At 44.0% G+C, this 25699-nt stretch overlaps 1 protein-coding gene across 8 annotated transcripts in view; it reads left to right on the plus strand.

The window, feature by feature from the left end:
• Nucleotides 1–25699, plus strand: part of LOC120504263 (LIM domain containing preferred translocation partner in lipoma) — a 336133-nt gene that overhangs the window by 117394 nt on the left and 193040 nt on the right. For all 8 annotated transcript variants that reach the window (XM_039713605.1, XM_039713608.1, XM_039713606.1 and 5 more), the window contains one exon: nt 1633–1834. In XM_039713605.1, the coding sequence (XP_039569539.1) occupies nt 1642–1834 (193 nt within the window). In that variant the 5' untranslated portion in view covers nt 1633–1641. The remainder of the gene's footprint in view (nt 1–1632; nt 1835–25699) is intronic.

The following is a 25699-nucleotide window of genomic DNA, read 5'->3' on the forward strand; positions in this document are numbered from 1 at the left end:
AGGACCTGCCTTTCACTTCTTGCTTTCACAATGATGCTCTGCACTCTTACTGTGAGTTGGACAGCAGGGCTGTGAGGGAGAAAAGTTATGTCCTTGCAGCTCAGCCTTGGATACATCTCCGGGCTGCTCCTGCTGTGCTCCTGTCTGCCTCATTTCTAGGCAGCTCCAGTGTCTTCTTTTCACTGGTATTGGATGGCTGGTGCAGCAGGTTCACTTACTAGTGGTAGGAATTGTGAAACCACTGTCTGCACATCGAGCAGTCAGACTGCATGGCCAGGAAGGGACAGAAGTGTTGGGACTGATGTTTGACACTTGCCAGTTCCTCTCTCACGCAAGGAGTGATGCATGGTGGAAGATGACCAAAAATTGTCACCACCTAGTGTTGGGTCAGACATTGGGGCTTAAAGTAGAGATTACTCCTCAGACAGGAAACTGTTTTTTGAAGTAAATTTACTGGTTGGAATAAGCACACTTGTTTGTATATCCATTAATTTTAACAGTCATTGCTCTTAGCTGGAGGTGCTCACCTTGCACTACCATGTGGAGACCTTGATCCTGTCTCTGGAACTGATCCTTTTCCATGATGAAAACAAATCTTTGCTGATTGGGTCACAGGTGCCTGCTGGTTTTGGTAGCCTTAAGGGGCTCTGACACCAAAGGAGTGCATGGGCAGAAGCAACAGGGTGCTCAAGAGCTGCAAAATTAGCATTGACTTTTATCTGTGTGGGATCTTCATTTCTCCACCAAATCTCAAATCCAGCTGCATAGGACCATCTGATGGTACAGCAGGACTATCATGGCTACCCAGCGAGTGTGGTTTGTGTGTGGTGAAAAGCACTTGTTCATTGGAATTAACAGGATTTTTATGGGCAACATTTTCAGCAGCATCTGAACCCAGTTCTCAAAAGTGATGTAGGCTTTTAAGAGGCCAAAGCCAAGATTTTCATAAATAAGTAATGATTTGGGCTGCCTCTGTTTTTTGTTACACAAGTCTAAAAGGAGCCTAGTTGTCAGGGGTTGTGAGATTCTGGCATTTTTTCAAAATTGACATGCTTTTAAAATGTCTTAAGCTGGGCATTCAGATATGGAGGCATCAAGAATGATTAGCTGCTTTTGAAAACTGTTTTCTTAAAAGTCTGAATGAAAATCACTGGGGCATGGGGTCCTAAATAACATGTGAAAAAGTGCTAAAAGTGTATTTTGGAAGTGTGTGTGCCTATCTGTGACTAGACTTTTCCCCAGAGCACCTGCACTGTTGTACATTAATGTACTCAAAAAGGCCTAACAGGGAAAGGCAAATACATCACTACTGTGCTGAATGCAGGGTGGGATTGATGGGCTGCTTCAGGGTATCAGCCTGTCTCTGCTTTGGTTTGAAGAGGAAAATAGCAATGATTTTTGCTGGTACCAACAACAACCTGATCTGTAATTCTGACCTGCTGGGGAAAGACAAATTTGCATCTAAAGTCCTCTGTATTAGGAACAACATATTTAAAGTTAAGCATGCTCCAGTTAAACATCTTTTTAAGGGTTTTGTAGGATTGATTTCATAAACCAGAAAAATAGTAGGATTGCAACTGTTACTTCCCCAGCTGAAATTCCTCATGTGTGACTCTCTTTGTGTCTCCTCAGACCTGAACCATGTCCCACCCATCCTGGCTGCCTCCCAAGAGTACCAACGAGCCTGTTGGCCACGTTACTGCAAGGATGGAGACCACACACACCTTTGGGACTCCCAGCATCTCCGTGTCCACCCAGCAGACCCCAAAGAAGTTTGCACCTGTGGTCGCCCCCAAACCAAAGTACAACCCATACAAGCAGCCAGGAGGTGATGGTGAGTGTTTATTTTCTAGGAAGGAACCACAACTGCCTCGTTCAGAGGAACTGACTGCTAACACAGGCTGTTCTTGATTTGTTGGTGAGTTTGTGAGCCTCCCTTTTTCAGGTCACTGAAATCAAGAAGGATGTGAAGGTATCTCTTCCCCTTGCTCTGGCTAACTACCCTCCTGAGCAGTGCAGGGCTGGGAGAGGACATGAGGACAGATCTTTCTCAGTTTTAATTGGAAGCAGGTGTCCTATGTCCAGGACTGGTACTTTTCAAGGGGTTTTGCTTGTTTGGTCCCTGCTGGCACATTCAAGGAGTTTGGGCTCAAAGAACCCTTTTCAGTATTGGTTCTTTCACCCCAGCACAGTGAGAATGCTTTACAAACAAGGGGTTGATCTGTGGAATATAAATATAATTGGGGGTGGTAGTGCATACATTTGGCCAGTGAGTCTGGAAGTGCTTTCAGTCTGCTGGATGATTGTTTTAGTTTTAGTTCAGTTTAGTTCTTTCCCTCTACTATAGAACACTCTTGAATATGAAATAGTTGGGAAGGTATTTGGGTGACCATTGCAATGCTCTCTGGAGCTGTTATGTCAGCAGAACAAATGCCTGCCAGTCACTGTGTGTCAGCCTTCCTCTGCTTCTTGCTGTGAAAGTCCTCCTCTCCTGATGCACTTGAGCAGCAAGGGTGGGATTTGGGTTCCTGTCTTGTGGACACATGGAGGGAGGGAGGGAGTTCCCAAGGAGCAGCAGTGCGTGGCTGGGAGCACCTCTGGAACTTACAACTGGAAACCTGCAAGTTAGAGCACCTGAGATGCCCCTGGCTGACAATGGAAAGTTTGTGATGGAACTGCAGCAGAAACAAGTGAAGGCCAAGGATTTTAGGAGAGAGTTGTTTTGGCAGAGCATGACATTTCTATTCCTGGTGATTTACTGTACGTAGAAATAGGGGGAAGTTCTTCCCCTCCTCCTCTCCAACCTTTCTCCAAAGAAAAGCTCAACTGTATTCAAGAAAATGCCCAAACCAGCTTTTGTATTTGGTTTGGGATGCTCTACATTGTTCCTTCACTGCTATTTCCTCTTTTATGTTGGGTACAATAAGATAAATATCACCTGTATATTTTTTCTTCTTTCTGCTCTATCTTTTGGAAGCGTATACATTTTCAGGAACACTACAGTGTAATGGAAAAGAGAAAGAAAAACAAAGCAGCATATTAAATCTTACACTTGAGTGATTTTATAAAGTTAAGGACATTTTATAGGAAAGTTGGAAAAGCCTCATGAGTGTTTTGGGTATTTTTTGTCTGCCGCTCTAACTTCGGAGAATTCAGAACATAAAAAGAAAATGTGTTGGAGGGGAGAAGCGAAGTCATATGCACCTGTTCTGCTGCCTTCCGTAATAAAACTTAGTGAGAAGTAGGGAGAGAAAGACATTTGGAATTTAAAAAGTAAAAAAATAATCCATTTCTGAAATGCAAAGAAAATGTCACCTTCAAGTCAAGTGGAAATTCTTATTTTTTTAATTCTCTTGCAATTAAAAATAATAATGGAATATGGGCCTTTTTTTCCTAGTTTTTTAATGTGAAAAAGGTCAGTATGTCTTAATTGTCAATGCTTTAGTGATTGTAGGTCTAATTGTATGTGTCTCAGGAACACTATCACCTTTAAAGAAGTCCGGTGCTTCTTGTCATTTGTGGAAGGAGGTTTTCCCAAGGAGGAAAACAGGCACTGCAGGCTGAGAAGGGGAGACAAGGCACTCAAACATTTCTGATGTAACCCAGGGTTCCTGGTCCTGCAAGCAGTCAGGAATCCCTGGGTCTGTTGGAAACCAGGAGACATTCAGGAGATCCCAGAGGACTTTGTCAGTGCCATTCCCTTTCCTTGTCTGACACTGGGCTTTTAGAGATCCCATCATTATCTGACAGGCCTGGAAGAGCTAAGGGTTGGCCAAGACTTGGTCAGAGGTAGGCTTAGTGATGTGACAACATGCCTGCAGCTTTAGCTAATCCACTTCCAGAAGGTGACATGCTGCTGGTTGCTGTCAGCAGCCCGTGCAAAGCCATTACATCCATATATAACCCTGAGAACATGAGGCTTCTGGGAGCTGGCAGGTGAGAAATAGTTAGCCCAATGTGCTTCATTCACTTGCTATGGCTCCCTTCTCTCTTCCAAGCTCCCTAATTGTTTTTGCAATGACTTCCCTGGTTTCTGCAGCAATAATTCAGCCTGGGAGATGGCTCCAGGCCCCGCTGGTTCCCTGCTTATAGGGGCACTGCCATTTTGCCTCAGTTTGTCCTGTGTTGCTGGACACAGGTCTTTCCCACCTGGTTAGCTGTGAGTCTGTAGGTAGGGGAGTGACAGCATCCCCTTGAACCTGGTGTGGTTCATCCCTCCTACCCTGCAAAGCTGCTTAACTGGAGGCACATGGGCTTCCTATGCTCCCTTCTGGAGATGAGTGGGAGCAAGGGGGAAGGGTTGTCCTGGGGAAGGATTGTCCTGGGGCTGTTGTTGGTCAGGAAGTGCCTGTTCTCATCACAGCCTTGGCTGTCCCAGCAGTGTTACTGGAATTGGCTCCCTGCAGCCTTTGTAGTATCTGGAATCTCTCTGGGAGTCTGGCAAATTCTGTTCCTAGTAATTTCTTCAGCTTGTTGCTGTTAATGTTTAGGAATGTGCATCCTCTGGCCTTGTGGTTCTTATTATTATTTTGTAGGTGTGCTGCTTGTACATAGAGGGTCTGTCCAGCTAATCACATTTGTGGTTTTATTCTTGATCATATTGGCAGCAGAAGGGAAAGACACTGGAGTGGCACATTGTGGAGCAAGTGCTGTGTGTACCCCCTTCTCCTTCCCATCTCCTACCAAAGCATTTCCTTAGTGTCACCTTGACTTCAATTTTACTTTTTATTTCCTGATACCTGCACAAAACTCAGCCAGAAGGTGCTGATTAAAAGCTGCTTAATGGAACTTTAACAGAAGTTAGAAATGGTTATATGACTGAAACAAAGCGAAATGGCAACAGCCAGCAGTTTATAAACAGGAACATTTTACTGTGATTTGAAGCACTCAAGGCATGTGTTCAGACCACTGAAGTAGCAATTTTCCTGGTGCTGCCAGCCCCCCTCTGTGCTGTTTGCCATGCTGAGTTGCTGCAGCTTGTTTCACACCAGATTTATCCACTCATCAAAGCAGAGACCATGTCTTGCTCTTGCAGGGATCTGCCTGGGGGCCCCTGGGTATGACTGCAGCAGTGGTAGAAGTAATGATCATAATGGTGATCATCATCAATAAGACCCGAGCCCTGCTTAGCATTCTGCACAGGTCTCTGCCATGCAGGCAGCCCAAGAGGCAGGCACAGCCTGTTTGTATATGTCCTTCCAGCACCTGCTGTGGTCTGGGCTGTGTTTCTGGAGGATTTAGTGCTGCCACTCCCCAGTGTGATGCTTTGTGGGGGATTAACCTTGCCTGATCCTGGAGGTGTGAGCACCACAGTTCCTGGGAAATGCTGGTGCTCATCATCTTACAGAACTCTGTATTTACCCCACAGAGAGAGGAGAGGAGAGCTGTTTGAGCTTGGGGAAGATGTTTATCTACAAGGTGAACAATTGTGAATTGGCAGGAAGTGTAGCTGCTGAGGAATTAGGCTGCAAATCAAAATTAAATGTCCAGACATCTGGGCAGTAGCTCTAAAAGTTTAACTGGGGTCAGGAATGGTCCTTGGATGGAGCTAGATGTGTCTGAAGTTTGAGGGCATCTTCTCTTTATGCTGGGAGAAGAGTCCTGAAATGGATGAGGCATCAACCAGCCATGGGTCCTGACAGTCTGCTTCTTACATATTTGGTTTCTTTCTCCATGCTCATGTCTTTGGTGTTGCCTGCCCCCTCCCTCTTTTCCTCAGCAAACCCTGTGCAGCAGTGTGCACAATGGGTTTTGTCCTACACCAAAAATCTCTTAAAGAAACTCAGATCTTTTTTCTGAGGAGTTGTTATTAATTCTGTTTCATTTAAAAGCCCCATCATTTAAAGTGCTCAGGGTCAGGTTGGACAGGGCTTTGAGCAGCCTGATTTAGTGAAAGGTACGGCAGCTGATGGCAGGGGTTTTGGATTGTACTATTTTTCAAGGTCTTTCCAATCCAAACCTTTCTGTGGTTGCCTTTCCTCATTTTCCTGCCACTTACTTCTCTCTTGCTCTCCAGCATCTATACTTAAATTGGTATTTCAGCATCTTCAACAGAGCTGGAGCCTCAGGGAAACACTGCCACACAGCTGTTCCCATCTATGCTGGGCTCAGGAAGATAGAAAGGATTTATAGCTTGCAGATGAAGCAAATTCCATCTTTGCCTTAGTTCGAGAAAATGGGGCCTCACCCTGCAGGACAGACTAAGGAGGCACCTGGTGTGGGGTGGGATTTGTCATAGCTGGTCTGCTGGCTCAGTGCCTGCTGCTGTGGGGCTGGCGCTGCTGGGGTGGCACTGGGGGCTTCAGAAGTGTGTAAGATCTGTGGTCAGCCAGAGGTATTCAGAAGAGCCTGAGTCAGAGCCACTGGATGGCTTGGGAGCAGTGAGTGACAAACTTTGCAGTGTGATTTGCCTTTCGGTCTGGGTCCTTTTGGTTTGAATCTTGTTTTGGTAACCACAAAAGTTCTTTCCCCCCCTTGCATCCAAATAAAGCTCTGCAAGTCCAGCAGAGCACAACTGTGCTGAAACAGGTGGAGCACAGTGGTGAGCTGGGGAGGCTCAGCTGGATTGCAGGGCTGGGCTTTCCAGTCCAGCATTCATGAGCACTAGTGCAGCTCCCTGGGTATTGAATATACCCCCTCTGCCTCTGTGTGCAGTCACTTGAAGGATGATTTCATGGTGGCAGAGAAGGAAATCAGTCCATCCTTGCCTACCAGGAAGTGCCAGATCATTGAATGGCTCCCAGGAGGTCTCCTGCTCCTGCAAAGTTGATTCTTTCCACTCCCTAAAAACCAAATCTGTCCTATTCTTGCAATGTCTGTTGTTCCTATGAACAGGACCATGTGTTTTTCTCAAGCTGCCTGAGACAGGCCGAGATGCTGCAGTGCCAGCCCTGGTTAGAAAAGGATGTGGAGCAACATCCCTCACAGGGCAGTCACTGTGTTTTTGTGGGGCTGCCCAGGGCTTGGAGGTGCTTCTCTGTCACACTCTGGGGCTCTCAGTACATGCTTTACAAAATCAGCCATGTTAGTTTATGATGCTAGGTACTTCTGAATTCAGTATTTATTAGTGCTGATGGCTTTCCTTCTAATTGCCATGCTTGGTGAATATATTATCTGCAGAAACACTTAATATGGATTTAATAATGGGAACTAAATGAAGGGATGAGCCTTAAAACCATTTCTCTTCCTTTCTCCTTCCTTTCCTTGGGCACCATTCGGATATGGTGAACAACAAGTCTCATCTGAAGGCCTTTGAGGTTTCAATCGCCTTTTTTAAAAACCATCTCCTTCCATTTACCTTGGTTGGAGGGGTGGGCAAAGTGACTCATGAGACAAGGCAAATGAGCAGGAGCAGCTCCAGGGCAAGGCTGTGCCATGGACACCAGTGTGTGTTCTTGAACCCAGCTGAGCCAGGTTTCCCAGAGCTTGACTTTCTGTGCCCTCCTCTTCATGGCTGTGGAGGCTTTTGAGCTCTGGTGAGTTATGTTCTGCTGTGTCTGTAGGGGACTGGGGGCATGAACTATCAGGCTGTTTGTTATTTTGCTGTTGTGTTTGGGTTTTTTTTTTTCCCAGGCAGATATACCTAGTGGGTTTTGTTTACAGCAGCTGCTATCAGTAGCTCTGTCTTAATTTTTGAAGCTTGGGTATGGATTTATTGGACTAGACACCCTGTGTTATAGCTGTGCTGTTCCCTGCTCTGCAGTCTTTGACAGTTCATAGTAGCCAACAAGGTCCAGAGTCTATTAATTATTTGTATTGAGAGCCCTGAAAGAATAAATTCAGGATGACCTGAAAGATTCTGTGTGGGTTTTTTTGTTTTGTTTTGTTTTGGTTTTTTGTGTGGGTTTGGTTTGGTTTTTTTTTTCCCCTGGTTGCCTTTGCTGGTTCTGTTCCATAGCAGGAAGAATTCTCACTTGTGGAAGGGCTGTGTTGGCTGAGAGGCAGAGGGGTGTTGTACCTGCTCCTTGAAGTATCTCAGGAGCTTCTGCAGTGCTGTGCTGGTTGTTGGAGGAAGGCTTGGATGCAGGCACAGTGAGCTGTCTCATCCATGCTCCTGTGGTGGTTTTGTGTGTGCATTGTTCAACACTAACATCAGATAATGCAACTATCCAGAACTGGACTGCTAGCAGGAGCTGGCTGCCTTGCATATGTTAGGAATTATGTTTGTGGACCATTGCTGCTGCCCAGATGAGGCATGGAAAGACATTGTTCCTGTGAATTGAGTCCTGGGAGTACCAGAGTATTTCCAGTGGGATCTGCTGGTCCCTCTCTTGCTCCTCATCTCTGCCACTAGCTGAAAAAAAAAAATCATTGATGCTTCATGGGGGAGGCAGTGTCTCAGTGGTGGGACAAAAAGATAGGCTGAGAAGTGCTCTAACACTTTTCTGGTCCCACCAATTGCAGTGGATGATGTGGTTCCATCCCTCACAGCACTGAGCTCATGGAGTTGAAAAATGTGGTGTGGATAAAGAGGTGACCCCACTGTTGCAAGTCATCCTGGCTGGGCCTGACCACAGCCCCCATGTCAGTGCTTGTTTCTCAGAAAAAGCTTTTTTAAAGTGCATGCTATAAACTTTTAAAGTCTTTCTTAATCCTTCCCTCATTTTTCTATGTGTTTCTTGTGCTGAATGAGATGCAGCAGATGAAGCAATACTTTATTCATTAGTGTTAGAACTGCATCATCCACAGGCTCTTACAAAATGCAGCTGGTAAAAATGATCTTGAAACTCCAGGCCTCTTTGTGGTGGGCTTGCTACCTTCACACAAGAGCATTTGAAGCAGAAACAAAGCCCATGAACACTGCAGAAGCAGTGGGAAGGTGGGGGTCCCTAGCTGTGAACCAGTTTGGGGCACCCTTTTGGAAGTGCCCATTGATTTTTCTCAAAGCACATCCTCTCTCCTGTTGGTTAAGAACCGAGTGAAACCAGTTGGAAATGAGTGGTGGTTCTCATTTGTATAAAACTGGATTTGAACTGCCCCAAACAAGCTGGGCCATGTTGAAGAGGGATGAGACCAAGCTGGTGCCTTTGTGCCTGGGCAGTGTTGCTCCACTCAATAACTTCTGAGCTACAGGCACGGGGATTTTTGCCCAGTTGTCCCCAGCACAGTGACCAGTGTCAGGACCTGTGAGTCTCACCAGTGGGAATAAGCTGGCTCAGTGTGGGGCCTTCTGTCTTGTTAGCATTCATCCTAAAAGTTGTTTTGTTGGATAACAGTGTCTGCATCTGCTCTTTTCTTTTTTTTTCTTTTTTTTTTTTTTTTCCCAGAGACAAATCCATAGCACTGTCTTGGCTTTGCTGTCAGGATGAGCATTTTCTTTTTTGAAATACCACCTCAGGGAAAGGCCCTGGGAAGAATGCAGCATAAAACAAGTGCATAAAAACTGTTATTGAGCTAGTATACTTATCTGTAGTTCACAAAATGTCAAGTCAAGCCACCAGGTTTTATTAAGTATTCTGACCATGTTTTGTTAGAATTACAAATATTAAATTTTCACAGGCTCTGGAACACATTGCCTCTTATTTGGGAACTACTTGAAGTAGTGCCTAGCCTTGGGTTTCATTCTGGTGAGTGAGCTCATATTTTCTCAGTTATTTGGTATCATAAAGCAAACATTGCATTTCTCAGCAGGTAGATTCTTAATTTTTTTCTGCCCTTACTTTTTTTTCCTCATTTTCTTTTCTCCTGCCTGTCTGTTCTTCCAAGATACTATATTTAATTTTTCCACTTCATTATTTCAAACATCAAATAGTGATTCATCTTAGTGGCCTGTTCTGTGAACCACAATAGTTTGGGCAGAATAAAGAAAACGGGCAAAAAAGGGAAGGGAAAAAGAGAAAGAGAAGACATTTCTGATACACTGAAATGGAAGGGAAGTATCATTTAATAACTTGAATTGCAAACGTCTGTCATCAACCATATCAAACCTTCTGTTAAACAGATAATGTTTGTCCTGTATGTAGTTTTACAGGGCTGTGGTGCCCAGTCAAAGCAAGAGAGCAATGCTAATGCAGAAATAGCTTGAATTCAAGCAGGCAGCACTTGTCCCTTTTATTTTAATCTGAAATGTTAACATCCTCCAGATGCTAGACTGTTAAATAATAACAATTGTTATACAATAGTTAACAGTCTAGTAATATTTTTTTTTGCCGTTCTTCACACAATGCTGCTCTTCTACTCACTGGAAACTAACTATTACAGTAAAGGATTATATGTATGCTTTTCCTTTTCTCTGCCTAAAGCTTTTTTATTTTGCCAGGCTGAGTCCTGCTAAATCAGAGCAACCAGTAAATGTCTATTGGATTATATTACAGGTTGGTGTAATAAAAGGTTGGAAGAATGAATGAGCAACTCCTGAAGCCACAGAAGCTGTACTTGTGGCCAAAGAGCAGGCGTTTCTAGCAGTGAATCCTACACAATTACAATTTGGACTAAATATACCAGGCCTCAAGTGTTTGTTGCTAAGCAAAGCATGTTTAGATGGGCTTGGCACAGGAGTTAAGGGTCTATGAGCAAGACTGAGAATCCTGTGGCTCTGCTATGCTCGGGGAGGGTGATTTTGCAGGACATGGGCAAGGGATCTGCTCTAGATCCTAATAAGCAGAAAGTTTCCTATTATCTGAAAATCCCCCTTCTGACTTCTTCTTTAACCAGCACGCACACTGCAAAGTCACAGCCTTGGAAAGTGCAGGCATGCTCCAGGGGCTCGACTGGGGATTTACCCAAACTGTTTGAGGAGCTGAAGTGCAAAAGAATCACATGTCTCTTCCTAGTCTTAATTCCTGTGATGACAATGACTAAGGAAAACTTTTTGTTTCATCTAGATATGACCCAAATCATAAAGCCAAGCCTGCTGTTAAGGACTGGGGGGGTAGAGATTGCACTGTCATGACAGCTGGCATTTGTTGTGCCAAGCACTGAATTTATGGGAAATGACATGGAGATGAGGAAGGAACCTGTGCTCTGGGTCATCTCTGTTACAAGGCCCACTTGAGAAGTTTTGTCAGCTGGTGTTTCTGAATACCCTGCACTATCTGTGGTGTGAGGGTGTGCCCAGGGGTCCTGCCACAGGAGTTATCCTGATTGAGCTGGTGGAAGGTGAGGATGCCCTCAAGGGTATGAAAATGGTACCAAAACAGTGTGGATAAGCACAGTCTTTTGAAAGTAGGTTTAATAGAAGAAAGTATAGAAGTTTGAAATTTATGTTATAAAAAAGTGAACATGATGAGGGTTGCATCCTTACTAAGTGGAGACTAATAGTCTCTGAGGTTGGTGGCCCCATTCTTAGAAAACCAGTTCTTTGGTTCTCCACAAAATCAACTTTCCTCAAGTTGTTTCTCCATGTACCCCTTGGCACAAGCTCCCAATTTGTGCTCCAAATTTCCTATCTCCTCCACTGGCTCCATCCCCTATTCTTTTTTACAGGGTACACATTGCTAGGCTGTGGCTGCTTCTGCATGAGCTGGGAGCCTCTTGGGCATCCCAGTAGCTTCCTTGGAACCACTGGACACCTACAGCTGCATCTGTTTCCAGCTGCTTTTCTTATCCAAAGCAATCCAGCTCTTTGCAGGACTAGCTCACCTCTTAGCCCCTCAAGTGTCACAATCAGCTTTACAGCATGTTGTCAGACCCTTCAAAGGAATGTTCTGACCCAAACTGTGCTGTGTATTTGCAAAGTTTATTTTTCAAGAAGGTGAAAAGGATTAATCATTGTTCCTAGGCCACTTCTTAGGAAGGGTAGGAAAAGGAAAGTTGCTCAGTGAGGATCCAGTAACACCATTCTGGCTGTCAGACAGTGAAGCACAGGAGGTAAAAGTCAATTCTTCTCCCTTCCCAGTCCTGTGATTTAAAATGTTTGAACGTGCACTTCAGAAGCTGGGGAAGTAAAAGCCCCCAGTTGTGCCTGGAGACTCTCCAAAGGCCATGGCGAGCGAAGGGGCTGCGGAGTGTTAATACAGTCCATCATTTTGTAACAAGCCCGATGTTCTTGTATGAGCCGTGTCAGGCTGTTGTCTGCACGCTGTCTTTGCTGATCACAGTAATCGGGTCATAAGAGAGGGAGAAGTAATAGCGCGTCTCTTAGCAACCAGCCCCAGGAGAAAGAGAAAATTACTCAAACAGACTATCCAGCCAGGGAAGTAGAAAGATGAAATTTTCTGAAAGTCTGTTGGAAAGTGCTCAGGGACATAATTCTTTTATGTGTGAGATCCTTATAGGCTGGATCCAATGGTATCACATGCTTTTTTTTTTGTTGTTGTCTTTCTGGTAAACTTTTTTTTAAATTGGCCTCAGAAAAAAAAAGGGGGAGAACTCTGTGAAACAGACACATTTTGAAAACATAAGGGACAGATTTTTGTATTTTTGACAATGCCAAGGAGGAGGGAGGGAGGTCAGTGTGTCTCAGGCAGGGGACGAGGGGAGCCTCTTATCTCTGCGCGAGTGCTTTGAATGCTTCCCATGTCACTGGGAGCCAAAGCGTGTTGCTGTATCTGCCAACGCTGCAGTGGCATGTGCAAAACAAACTTGTTGGGTCTCCATTGCATTGCACAGGGTGTCATGTCTCATGAGTGTCACCGACTGTGAGCTGTGATGACTGACAGCTTGGCAGAGAGCTGGACCTGACCTGCCCTCGCGGTGGCTGAGAGGCCAGGCAGAGCAGGTACTGCCTGAGTTCCTGCCAGCAGCCTTTTTCTCATTATCCTGGTTTTTTTGTCCTCATCTAAGCTACTGGTTTGTGTAAGACATGTAGGGAAACATCTGAGGCCTTCTCAAGGACCATTTGGCCAGTGTTGACCCCAGGTCTCAGAGGGAGGGCAGTGGCAGGAGCAGTCCGGAAGTCGTAATAAATTGAAGCATTTGCAGCTAGTGTGTGGGATGGGGACAAGCGTGTGTGCTTGTATCTTATACTTTCAAAAACTTCTTTTTCATTCCAGAACTTGTACTTCTGTGGTCAGCTGGTCTGCATCCTCCCCAGTGGGGCATGCTGGCTGCTTAGGGAAGGGGAGCAAGCCTGGGACAGGCTGCCCAGCCTTGCTAAGCAAGACCAGAAATCTGTGTGTGTTTAATGGAAAGAAAGTGAAATACTCTAAAATGGTTGTGAGTGCCCAGATTTGTGGTTGCATCCTTAAAGCCATTGCAGGGACAAAATCTTTCTGAAAGCTTGGCTTAGTCCCTGGCTTTGATGAGACATAAGGGCACTGTTGCATGTGTGGAGGGGAACAGGCACCAATCCAGCTACTCCTGAGTCCGTGCCCTTCCTCTGCTTTTGTGTGCACTGTGATACCAGGGCATGTCTAGTTCATGCAGGGGGACCAGCTCACTTCTGCAGGTGGTAGTTTGACTATCAGTAACAGATCTACTTTCAGATTCATGTGGTTTACTGAAGGGTACAGCCAATCCCCCAAACTGGGATCCTGGACAGCTGGGTAAAAGGTTTAGGCTGATCTGGACTGCTGTGGTTGAGTTGTTGTTGGTACCTGGGTTCATTCAAGTCTTGCTGAGGAGTCTTGGAGACAAGGCTGACTTCAATGTCTTATCCTGGAAATAATCTGTAGAAGAGAGGACAAAAACCCCAACCTTGCAGCTGCACAGAATATCTTAGGAGCAACATCTACTGTCAAAGAAAAGTGAGAAAAGGAACACTATTAATTGTGACTACTTTCAAGAAAATCATAGCGACTGCTGCTTTGCTGTCTTGTCATAAAGGACTTTTTTTCCTTAAAAGTTTAGTAATTTAAGAATTCCCTTGCTATTTTTGTGAGTACAAGTAAGTGATGTTCCCTGGAAATTTTCCCCCAACTCTATAAATACCACCCCAGGGCTTACAGAAGTGACTCAGTTTGGGAAGTCAACACCAAGCACTTCCTCAGCACAGCCTGGCAGCCCCCCAGCTGGAGTGCACAACTTCTTCAAAACTGCTAATTGGTTGTTAATCTGCAGTACAGTTGGGCTTCTTTTTGAAAACTGAATTCCTGTTGCTCATTCTGACCTTCCTGTCATGTTAGAGATGGTGGCACAGGGGGCAGAAGAGGCTGAAGCACAGTTTGAGTCTGGAAAGTTGTAATTGGTATTTTGAGGTGCCACCTTTTCTCTGGTTAACAAGCTCATCGAATGACCCCAACTGACAGATAGATGAAATGCTTCTAATTGCCATATCTCACTGTCCTGGGACCAAGATTATCTCACAGACCTTGCTTTTGTAATTGGGTCCTTTCTTCCTTCCCGTTACACTTTTGACATCACTTTTGTATCGGCTGGGCACAAATAGAGCCATTTGTAATTCTTTGTATGGTGCCCAAGGAGAAACAGAACCTGGCTTACTGAATTAATTCTGCAGGCATAGGGGGAAAATTGCACTGGAGCGCAGGTCTGACACAGCTGTCTTAGGTAAAAATCACTTTATAAAGACAAGAGGCAGTGCATGAGGGAAGTGTGAGTTGGGTAAAGTCACAGCTGGTCTCTGTCTCCTCTGGTATCAGCATGGACAGGATACCATGCAGTTGTACCAGATAATGCATGAAGCATTGCAGTATCTTCCTCATCTTCTGCTTAGTCCATTCAGTGCCTTAGATTTGAATTAAATTCACAATTGATCTCTTCTTGTTAACCCATCCCTGCCCACAGTGATCCTGCAGAGTCGTGACCCTTTTCTGCAGCCAAAAAATGAGTTGGGTTTGTAACAGGAGAACATTTGACTGACTTCTCTTGGTGCATCAGGTGCTCAGCCTGTGTGTGTGTAAAAATGGGACATAGGCCCTCAAGAGGGAGAGATGACCTTGTGGCAGCAAGGGCTGGTGGATCTCTGGCTGCCAGAGCTCTAGGTTTTGTTCAATTGTTTACATCCTTTATTAGGGTCAAGAGTCTTTCAGACTTAGCTGCAGGAACGATTGGTTTGGCCGAACCTGAAAACTTAGGATAATTAAAACATTTCTCCATGCCAGTAAATCGTACTTATTGGACAGACAGAAAATACTTTCAATTTAGCAGCTAATCCAACACGAGGGATTTGATGCGTGACCACAGCTGAGATATTTCCTGCAAACGGAGTTGGACTTTTTAAACAAGAAATCTCCCAGTCACCATGATTCCATTCTGAGTTTATGGTGTTTTCCTGAGATATCATGGAGACAAACTAACAGAGGGTCCATTTGCCTTTTTATGCTTTCTCATGTGGGAAGACCATATATTATTGCTGTTTCTGGTGCACATTTAGCACTGCCTCTCGGCATCCAAAAGCACTCTGGCTAATGATCCCTTTTGCCTCAGTGAGAATGTGTTTTGTAACTGCAGTAGGGAAACAAATAAAAGAGAAATAAAGTAGCAGGGTGACTATTTTGGGAGATGAGCTTTCGCTTGGTATGTTGATTTTCCGAGGAGATATGGCACATCCAGTACCTCGTGTAAGTTGACCATCCAGCATGGCATGGGACTGTGGAGTGGGAATATTCCATTTTAAGACTCTGTTGGGCAAGACATGGGCTCGTGTTTGATGAATGTTGCCAACTATTTGAAGTGCTGTGAATTCGACCTGTGAAACTGGAGGCGGAGGTGACACAAGTAGGAGAATCTGGACCTAAATGTCAGGGCCTAAAGGTCACTTTTCATCAGAGCAAAGTGCAGTTGTCACCACGAATGTGGGGCTGCAGGAAGGGCATTGTGAGACTCCCCTTCTATTTGATCTGCTGCTACTTGACCAAATATGCTTAGTTTACACTATGGCCAGAGGGTTTTTTTGTCTGAAAAACCTGTTTAGCTAATCTGCTTCTGATCTTAGGACTGAAACTCCCCCTTTTTTGGCTCTTTTTGGGCTTTTTTTCCTTTGTGGTCCAAGAGCTGTGAAGAAGTTTCTGGGCATTTGGACAGTGACTGAGATAAAACTGAAATCAGAGCTTTCTCATGCAGCAGTTCTGGCTCCATCATGCCCAGAGTAATGAAAGCTCTTTATGAGAGGAGCTGGAAAACTCATGAGGCATGAGAAGGAGCAGGAAGATGCATCTTATTTCTCTAAGCATTTAATTGCAAAATCTTTTCACTGCTTATTAAAATGATTAGTCAAGACTATTGGAAGGCAGTGAATGTCTATTTGTGGGAACTAGGGAAGGTTTGATCGTGTCAGATTTCTTACCTCCTTGTTTTCCTTCTCTATTGCAAATGGTAAGTGATTAAAATGAGGGTATGTTTTGAAAAGAAGGTTTCTAAAGAGAGCTTGGAGGATTCTGTCCTTGTTTGTTAATTGTTTCGTATGGAATAATCACCATTTGCAAGTGGCCAAGAAACAGCAAAGCATTTGTTTGCTACTCCCAATGCTTTAGCATGCTTTTTGGGAATGGAATCTTGGTTTTGTCTGGTTGTCCCTCATTCAGTGGTACTGTAGGGCACATTTTCCTCTGACACTTGTACAGCCCAGATGCTGCTTGGTTAGGTCAGTGATGGCTCCTCTGGGAGGATTTGTATAGAGGAAGACCTGAGGCCAGATACTTCTTGTCAGGGGTGGCCCACTAGAGCTGAGAAAAGGAAGGAAATAAAACACTTCTAGCTTTAGCCAGTAGCTCCAGTTTTTATTTGGAATAATCTGCACCAGGACACAAATGTGTTTACTGTGAAAATGTCAGTTTTATATTGCCATATTGATGTGCTTCTTAAATATTTGTTTGAAAACAGGAGAATGGAGTTTTCTGTCTTTGATTAAATATTTTCCTGTTAAGGTTTGGAAGCTGTGTCCCAGGGGGCTTATTCACATCCTGTACCTCAGCTGTGGGCTGATCTTCATGGGCACGGGATTTGTTTCACGGTTGGCTGGCGTGTGGAGATCAGGGACTGCTGGAGTCTCAGTGGGAGCTGTGTGCTTGTAGCTCTCATATGAGTTAGCAAGTGGAGTAAAGCTGGGAGCACTTTATTATCTTCAGGTCACCCTGTTGACTCCAGTGAATGTCACTGATCACAATTTTGTCACTTCCTAGTCACCCTGTGTGTGCTAGTAATGTTAAGAAGGCATCTTAGGCCCAAAGGGGGTTCTCATTGAACTGCTCAGATCTTAGGACCAGGAGCATGGTGCTTTCAGTGCAGGTGGGCTGGTGGATTTGTATGGGGCAGCTGCACAAAGCCCTCCCTGGGGGCTTGGGATCAGGAGCATGGTGCTTTCAGTGCAGGTGGATTTGTATGGGGCAGCTGCACAAAGCCCTCCCTGGGGGCTTGGGATGTTGCTTTTAACATAGTGGAGAAACCTGATGCATTTCTCATGATCTTGACATGTTCTTCATTGACATTGGTACCTGATGAACGAAGCATTGCCTCTCAGACTCCATTGACACGTCGTCTGTTGCCTGTCATCTCATAAATCTCCCCGTGAAGCTCTAAGTAAACACCCCTGGGTGGAATCAGCAGGTCATTTTTGTGGCATTTCTTGTCAACTAAACAATAATTCATTAAAAATTTAGTGACTATTTTGCTCTGGAGAGGGAAAAAAGAGAGCTGGCGCCTGTCTTTCAAGTTTCTGTCTTGTTTGGCGATTTTTGTTTCATTTTGGAGATATTTTTATGTTTTATTTTGGAGGAAATCAGGTTGATAAACTAAAAGAAAGCCATCTTATTACGAAAAGCTCGAGTGCTTCTGAGAACATTTAAAACAAGGATGACTAGAAATGACCTTTCCATCCTGAAGCGAACTTTGAGCGTATTCTCCCTTTGGCATTTCTAATGATAGACTTTCCATCTGGTCTTTGCTTAAAAGCTAAGATGCAGCTTGGTTTTTTTCACATAAAACTGTACATACTCTAAAATTAATCCTCTTGATCATTTCACTTCAGGGAGAGGAGTGCAGAAACACTGGGAATATTTGCTTGTTTTTGGCAACTCCAGTCCTCCTGAGAGCAGATTCCTTTTGTCCCAAATAAAGTGGATTCTGATTTCAGGGAACCCTGGATTTCCCTCTGCTTAAATTTGGGGAGATTATACCCTCTGGAGGAGATTTTTAATGAAAATTGAAGAGATGTCAGTGGCTCTGGTGGGATCTGAATCAGTGGGGAGGGGTTTGTGGTTATTTCAGCTACCGTGGGCAATACTGTAATTTCTAACACTGGGAATTCCCTACTCCCAGTTTCCTGTAATGATTCCCCAAAGCTGAATGTACAAGAGGGAAATCCTAGCAAAATGAATGCTTCAGGGAAGAATTGGGGATCTCCTGAGAGCTACCAATGCAACCATTTAGCCTCATTTCAGCAGAATCTTTGGGGAAAATTCATAAACCAATCCTTCTGCTTAGCAAAGCGTTCCAGCAAATGCCTAATTTGATACAAGCTTTGTGAAGACCCGTGGGACATAACATTTAAGAATGCACTTGAACTTAGAGTGTAACTGAGACCCTGCTGCATGCAAGCACGTGCATGCAGGAGGGGGGATGTTTCTCCAGATCACATGTAGGAACATCAGACAGCAGATTTTAAATTTTTTTTTTTCCTTGTAATGCTGATTGCCACTGAATGTGTTTCCTCTCTCTCGGGTGGTTTTTTGTTTTTTGGTGGGTTGGGTTTTTTTCCTTTTCATCCTTCTATTCAATGAAATGCTATAAAAATACATGTAGGTGGGAGATTACTGGTGAACCATCCATTCCTCAAACATTTTTCTGGTGGGAACAGCCAAAAGTAAGTTTGTTAGCAAAGTCACATTTCTATCAGCGCTGCATATGTGGCATGCATAGAAAACAGATTTTCTGAGCATCAAGGAGGCTGCAGAACAGCAGATGTGCTTTGGGGCTTTTGGCAGGTAGATGCTTTGCTGAGGGTATTGGCATATTTGCTGCAGGTTCTTCTGGTGACCAACTTTATTAAAACAATGGGAGGGAGAAAGGATGTTACGGATAATGGAAGAGAACAATTCTGGCACACGTAGCTTCCTCTTCATAAAGCTGTTTTTCCCTTGAGGCAATATATCTTGCGTCTTATGGGAAGGAAATCTTACAATATAAAAGGAAGTCTGAACTGCTTACCAGTGAATTTAGAAGCGTAGCAGTTGGATTCCTTTCATGAAGAGATAATATGGGGCCTGTTCCAGTATATTAGGGAAGCTTTTTTAAGATGCTTCTCCAAAAATAGGAGGACTCTGGGAATCACTTCTTTAAAATAATATTTGTGGGTGGCTTATGTTAATATTCCCGGAACCTTCGGGGATGTGTGCTCAGCTCTGAAGGTGTTCAGAGAGCAGGAGCAGCAGCAGTCTGTATCTTCAGCCTGGGCTGCAGGGCAGGGGAGGATGGCTTTGTGTTCCTGGGGATGCCTCTGACGTGGGCTGGAGTGGTCCGAGGGCTGTCCTCGCTTTGCTCTCCTGCAACAGCTCCTGAGGGGCTGTTCTGCCTCCAAGAATAGCTGGCACATGGCAGTGCTCTAATTAGGCTTGCTTCCCTGCGCTGGGAATGACGTGCCTGCTGCCAGCTCTGCTGCCCAGAGGATGCCCCTCTCCACAGACAGCTCCACGGCAAAGAGCTGGGCCCATCCAAACCTTTGCAGCTTTTTAGCCTCACCCCAGTGCTCTTCTGTCTTCCCGTTGTCCACAGTGGAGAAAAAGTCATGGAGAGATTTTCTGTGAGTAGCACAAAAGGTGAAGTGCAGAAAACTTCAGTAGGCATAGCCAAGTGAGGGTATTTTATGTTTTAGCAAACTAAAAACAGTGAACAAAAAAAAAGGGAAAAAAAGTGTCTAGAATCCTTCCAAAGAAATTCTGCAGAGTACATAATTGAAGGGGATTTTTTTGATAAAGGCTAAATTGTGTATGTGCATGAAAAATTCATCAGGGAATTTAAACCATTTCCAAACCACATAAAACATTAAACATTTCAAGCTCAGGAGTAGCTTGAATATGGCGTGCATCATCTCAAGCTTTAAGCAGTCATCTGATTTTTCTCTTGCAAATGTTAAATATATAGTAAACGAGAGCCAAAGTAGTTTTTATTTGCTTTCTCATGATGACTGTGGAGCCTTGAAAGGTTTTGCTGACTGACCTGACACACACCTTTGTTTACCTCTCTTGGCTAGATGATTTTAGCTGCAGTGTTTTGAAGAATGAGGGAAGCATCTACCAATGCTGCAGTCACAGTGTCCCATTCTGTGCTTGTGATGAGCTCCAGCCTTGATCTTTTGTATGAGTGGGTTTCAAACTAGCCTGCTGAATCCAATGAAATTAAAGATTTTAATCAATCAAGATGCTAATCACCCCGACATGATGTGATATGCATTGCCTGATAAGGATATATGGAGTAAATCTCATAGTCTTGTGAAAATAGAGAGTCCTATTCTTTAAAAAATCATCAACATCCACATTTAGGTTTTGGCCAGATGGGTTACTGGATTTTAAAGCTAGGTCATGTCTGTATTTTTAAATCTAAAATTTGTCCTTTCTCTAGAAATATAAATAGTGGCCAATTTCAGAACATTCTCAAATGCATTCTCAATTGTTTCATGTTTTATTGACAGCCCAGGTGCCCGAAAATACCGTGTTTTCTCTTTAAAGGAAATTGTTACCCACTTGAGTGTCTTTCATCAGAGAAATCTGTCTGTCATTGTTTAAATCCTCTAGGAATGAGCTTTGCTTTTGCATAAAGCAGTCACCTTGGATGACTGCGTGCAGCAAGTCATGCATTACAAAATTGCAGTGTGAGTTTTCAAAACCTGCTTCTTTTGGGTTTCATGTAAGCACCAAAGGAGGGAGTTTCTCCTCTTCTCTAGGAAAACACTCAGGCCATGACTCAAGTTTGGCTCTCTATGCTTAAGATGGTCATAGAATAATATCACAGAATTACCAAATGGTTTGGAAGGAACCTTAAAGATCATCTCATTCCATCTCCTCTGCCATAGGCAGGGACACTTCCACTATCCCAGGCTGCTCAAATCCTCATCCAGCCTGGTCTGGAGTACTTCCAGGGAGTCTACAATCTCTCTAGGCAATTTGTGCCAGTGCCTCACCACCCTCACAGTAAAGAATTTCTTTCACATGTCCTCTCTTTCAGTTTAAAGCCATTACCCCTTGTACTACCACTACATGCCCTCGTGAAAAGTCCCTCCCCAGCCTTCCTGTAGGCCCCCTTTAGGGACTGTAAGGTGTTCTTGGCTCTCCCTGGAACCTTCTCCAGGCTGAACAATTAAGCCTGTCTGCATAGGAAGATATGCCAGCCCTCTGACCATCCTCTGCACCCTTAGATATCTCTGTGTGCACCCTTGCCAGGGCAGAGAATGTGCTTTCCCCTTGTTACACTGTAAGAACACCACGTTGGCAAGCAGCACCATGACCTTCCCATTGCTTCACTTGGGACTGGAAAAAGGCAAAAGGAGTAATTGTAGCCCACAGTGCCAGGGCACTGCTTAGGTCATGGGGGAGATGCTTCTGTCTTTGCTGTGATTCATGAAGAAGACAGAGATGTTGGCTAGAAAATTCTCAGAGCTGATAAGCAGCTCTGAATAATGTAGGCTTCATGATTCATCATAAAGCCTCAGCACACTGGGCATTTCTGAGCATTAAAATAATTTCCAAGCAATGAACCTTCCTGGTGTCTCTCTGGCTGTTTGCACTTGCTGATAATGTCAACTTGGAAGTCATTCTTCCTGCATCATCCTCTGTGTGATGGAGGAAAAGGCCTACTCTTTCCAGCTCACTGATAAAGGAGTTCTTGTTAGGTGGTGGGATGGACCATCCCCTCTTCTCCTGTGCTGCTCAGCACTCTCTCCTTGCCCTTCACTGCTCCAGGCACGTGCCTGTGGAAGCACGAGGAGATGTGTGTGTGGCAGTGGGTAATCACTGTCCATCACCACTGGCATCAGCAGCCCTCCAAGTGTGACAGAGGCTTTTGTCATCAGAGAAGATTTATCCTCTTCTCGTCCTCCCTGAGCACACACTCAAACGATATATCCACTTTAATTGTTTTCTGAGAGGTTATTAATATTGGAGTGGGGATTTAGAATGAAGATCAATCATTAATCTGAAAAGGATAGATTTGCACTCTCCTGTAGCAAAGCTGGAAAATAAATTAGAACAAAAGAAAATTGAGAGAGGTTCCCCACCTAACCTAATTTAATTTTTTGTTTAACTAAAATTGTCCCAGTAGCAGTTCTGAGGGAAAACCAAACCTCAGACTGAAGATTTCCAAAGACCAGCCTAGAAGCTGTAGCAATGTGTTGCTACAATTTGTTACCCTTTTTTCCACAACATTTTATTTTAAGAATAAAGTCTCTGGCTTTTCAAACAAAACCACAGTCTTAGCAGAGGATTTCAATTTTCTTCCGCATTATTCCTTTTAACAATATCCACAAATATTTCAGTAATTTGTTTTCTGTCGGTTAAATAGAAAACTTTTAATTCAGTCTGGGAGCAATCTCACCCAGGTTTCTCTACAGCAAATAGTGCTATTGGTGTGGTGTGTTTCATGGCAAGGGCACCCTCTCAGTTGCTCTGGGCTGATGCCAGACCCTTTTTCTCTGGAAGGGAGGCACCGTATGCTGAGCAGAGTTACAGTAAAACTGCTGGTTTTATTGACTGCTCTCTCAGAATGGTCAGAAGGTTAAAATGTGTGCTTGGGTAGCTACAGTGTCATAGCCATTCCTGCTGGGAAAGCAGTATGGGAGCCACGCTCCCCAAAACCAGCACAAGTTCCATGCTGCCACTGTTTATCCCTGCTTGTATTCTGAGGATAGGCAGTCTGCCTGGGTCACTCTAGGGAGTGAATTCTGATATCATCAGTGTCCTGAATGGGAATAGTCTCATCTTTGGGAAGTCCTTTTTTGCACCTCTGCAACCTCTTCTTTGCTCATTTTAAGGAGCTCCTGATGGGAAATGCTGTGTCTCCTCTTGTTTTCCCCACCCCAGTGCTCTGGGCTCTGACTAGACAGAAGAATGGGGTGGTTCTTGGTAGCAGATTTTGTGGAATATGGAAAAATACATGTAGTTACTTGTCTAAAAGGTCAGTTTAGTGTGTTTTTTTTCCCTAACCAATTACTTTGTTGAATTATGCAAAAGTGTAAATTTTAAAGCATTTCTTGTCACAATGCGGCAATAACTGCAAGTATAAGTGGGTGTAGTAACTTTGGGATGTTGGAAAATGGTCTTTGGTACAGAAAGCTTTTGATTCAGTGTTTTAGTGTACAATTCATCTCAAAGAAGAGAAAGTCTGCATCATCTTCATTTGTTTTCTTCTCTACTTTCTCTGTTATCAAGAAGTACAGTAGAAAGGATATAGAGCACCTCCAGGTAGCACCTCCTACCCAGGTAAAGATACAACCCTCCTTTTTTATTTTCTTTTGATTTCAATCCCAAGTTTGTTCTGTGTTCTAGCTAGTCTACATGGGACATTTCTAGTAGGTACCAGCAAAAGGAACCAATCCACCACTACTCCATATAAATATATATATACACATTAATATGTGGAGCTAGAAATCATAGAATTTTTTAGGTTGGAAAAGATCATCAAAATCATCAAGTCCAGCCATTAACCTAACACTGCCAGTCCCAAGTTTGTTCCATGTTCTAGCCAGTCTACATGGGACATTTCTAGTAGGTAGAAATGCAAAAGGAACCAATCCATCACTACTCCATATAAATAATTATATATATATATATATATATATATATATATACACATATATATATATACACACATCAAAATCATCAAGTCCAGCCATTAACCTAACACTGCCAGGTCCATCACTAAAGTTTGGATATGGAGTATTGTTATTTATTTTGAAAAGAATATGATAGAGGTGGATTCTATGTATCTAACAATTTAATTTTATCTTAAATTATCTTCGGGGATTAAGGATGTAATTTACTATTCAATGTTACACCAGTGAATTAGAAAGCAATTAATTTTATAGCAGAAAGAAAATCAAGATGCTTTTCTGCTCCCGAGCAGCACTGACTAACTGCAGTGGAAGGAAGAAAGCCAGTGCTGTTTGTATGGGTGTAAACAGTGAACTGAGATACATTTGATGAAGACACATTTTGCTTTCATCTTCCAAGTCTGGATGTTTGTAAGTGTGACATAGGGAGGGGTGGCAAAGAGGATGGGAGGACCCAGAGGATGAGTGACCCAGTTTGGAAACTAGTCCATGGGGATTTGTTTGATCAGCTCATCTGAGCACTGCACTTGCCTTTGCCTTTCCCGCTTGGTGGTTTTGCTCCAGTCTCTCAAACCAGAAGACTCAGTGAAGAAAACATCTTGAAGGGAGGTTGACCCCCTCCTCCAGGAATGATCTGCTTATGACAGGGGTTTGGTTGTCCCTCTCCTTTGCATGTTGGGTAAAGAGAATGGATCCAGTCCTCCAGATGTTCTGCAGCACAGGCCACTGCTGACTCCGAGACTCAAGCCAAGGCTGCAGCACATGGGTTTCCTCTGTCTGCTCAGATTGCAACTCGCCCCCAAAATGGGAAAACAATACAAAAACAGGCATAGGCAAAGATAAATCCAGCATTGCTTAAAACTGTTGGCTGTAGCTTCCAAAGCTTGAGGAAGTCCCTTGGCGGCGAAGAGTTCTGAGAGATGGTTTTTTGGGATCTGTGCAGTGTTTTGTATTTCATCACTAGGGACAGAGAGGGTTTGGTTGAAGATAAGATAAGTTGTGTCTGAAGGACATGGTCCCCATCTTCCCTGTCTGCTGCCTCAGGGGAGAAGGCTGACCAAATAAACAGACTCACTTTCACTGTGCTTTGCAGCAGCAGCCAGGGAAAATGAGGTCCTAATCCCGTAGCATAGTTCATTTTTTTCAACTCTTCACAACAGCCCTCTAATAAATTAATGCATATGTCAACTCTTGTCAGAAGCTCTTAGCAATGAACAAATGAGTTCAACACCATAATCTAATAAACAAATAGATAACCTGTTCCAGTTTGTTCTGAGTGAGGTGGTGATTCCCTTGTTGAGTTGTTTTGTGGACCCTTCACTCTCAGAGGAGAGGGATGGTATGTGGGAGTGCAGCCCATTTCCTCTCCAGGACAGGGTTTTCTCTTCTGACTTCACTGCCCTGATTTTCACTTGTTTACATGGAAATCTCTCCTCTATTTTCTGTCATTGAAAAAAAAAATCATTCAGAATTACTTTTGTCCCTATTATTGGATCTGAGCAGCTGCAGCTGACAGTGAGATCTCATTGTACTAGTTGCTGCACAAGTTAGATGAAATCATGCTCACTTCTACAAATAAACATTGCAGAGCAGGCAAAGGAAAGCTTTTCATGTTGGTGGACAGAGACACAGTGGGGTTAAGTGACATCCCCCATGCCCTAAAAGAAGTCTATGTCGGGGAAGAGTGCTTGGTGCTTTTTTGTTGCATCTAATGGTTCTTCTTCCGCCTTCTATTTTAGCAGAGATTTTTATTGAAGTTTTAAGGTTCCATGGACTGTTTCTTGCATCAGTTCAATTTTAGTCCTTCATTAAGCTTTAGTAAAGGGCTGTTGTGTTTTCCATGAGTCACATCTATGGCAGAGAGTTCGGTGTGGGGCATTAGATGCAGTGCTCTCCCCCACAATTATATGGAAAAATAAGGTAAAGATTAAAATGCAGCCTTCTGTCGATGGCTTTGTGTGTTGTAAGCCTGATGTGTAGGAAGCTCTGCTGAAGTGCATGTGGGAGGACAGTCCAGCACAGGTTGTACCTGCCTGCTCCTCCCTGCCACCACTGGGGCTGCAGGAGCATTGCCTGGGATTTGCTAGGAAGGATAGGACTTGGTGT

Source organism: Passer montanus, unplaced genomic scaffold, assembly GCF_014805655.1.
Source record: "Passer montanus isolate IOZ18808 unplaced genomic scaffold, ASM1480565v1 scaffold29, whole genome shotgun sequence".
In the NCBI taxonomy this organism is placed as follows: Eukaryota; Metazoa; Chordata; class Aves; order Passeriformes; family Passeridae; genus Passer; species Passer montanus.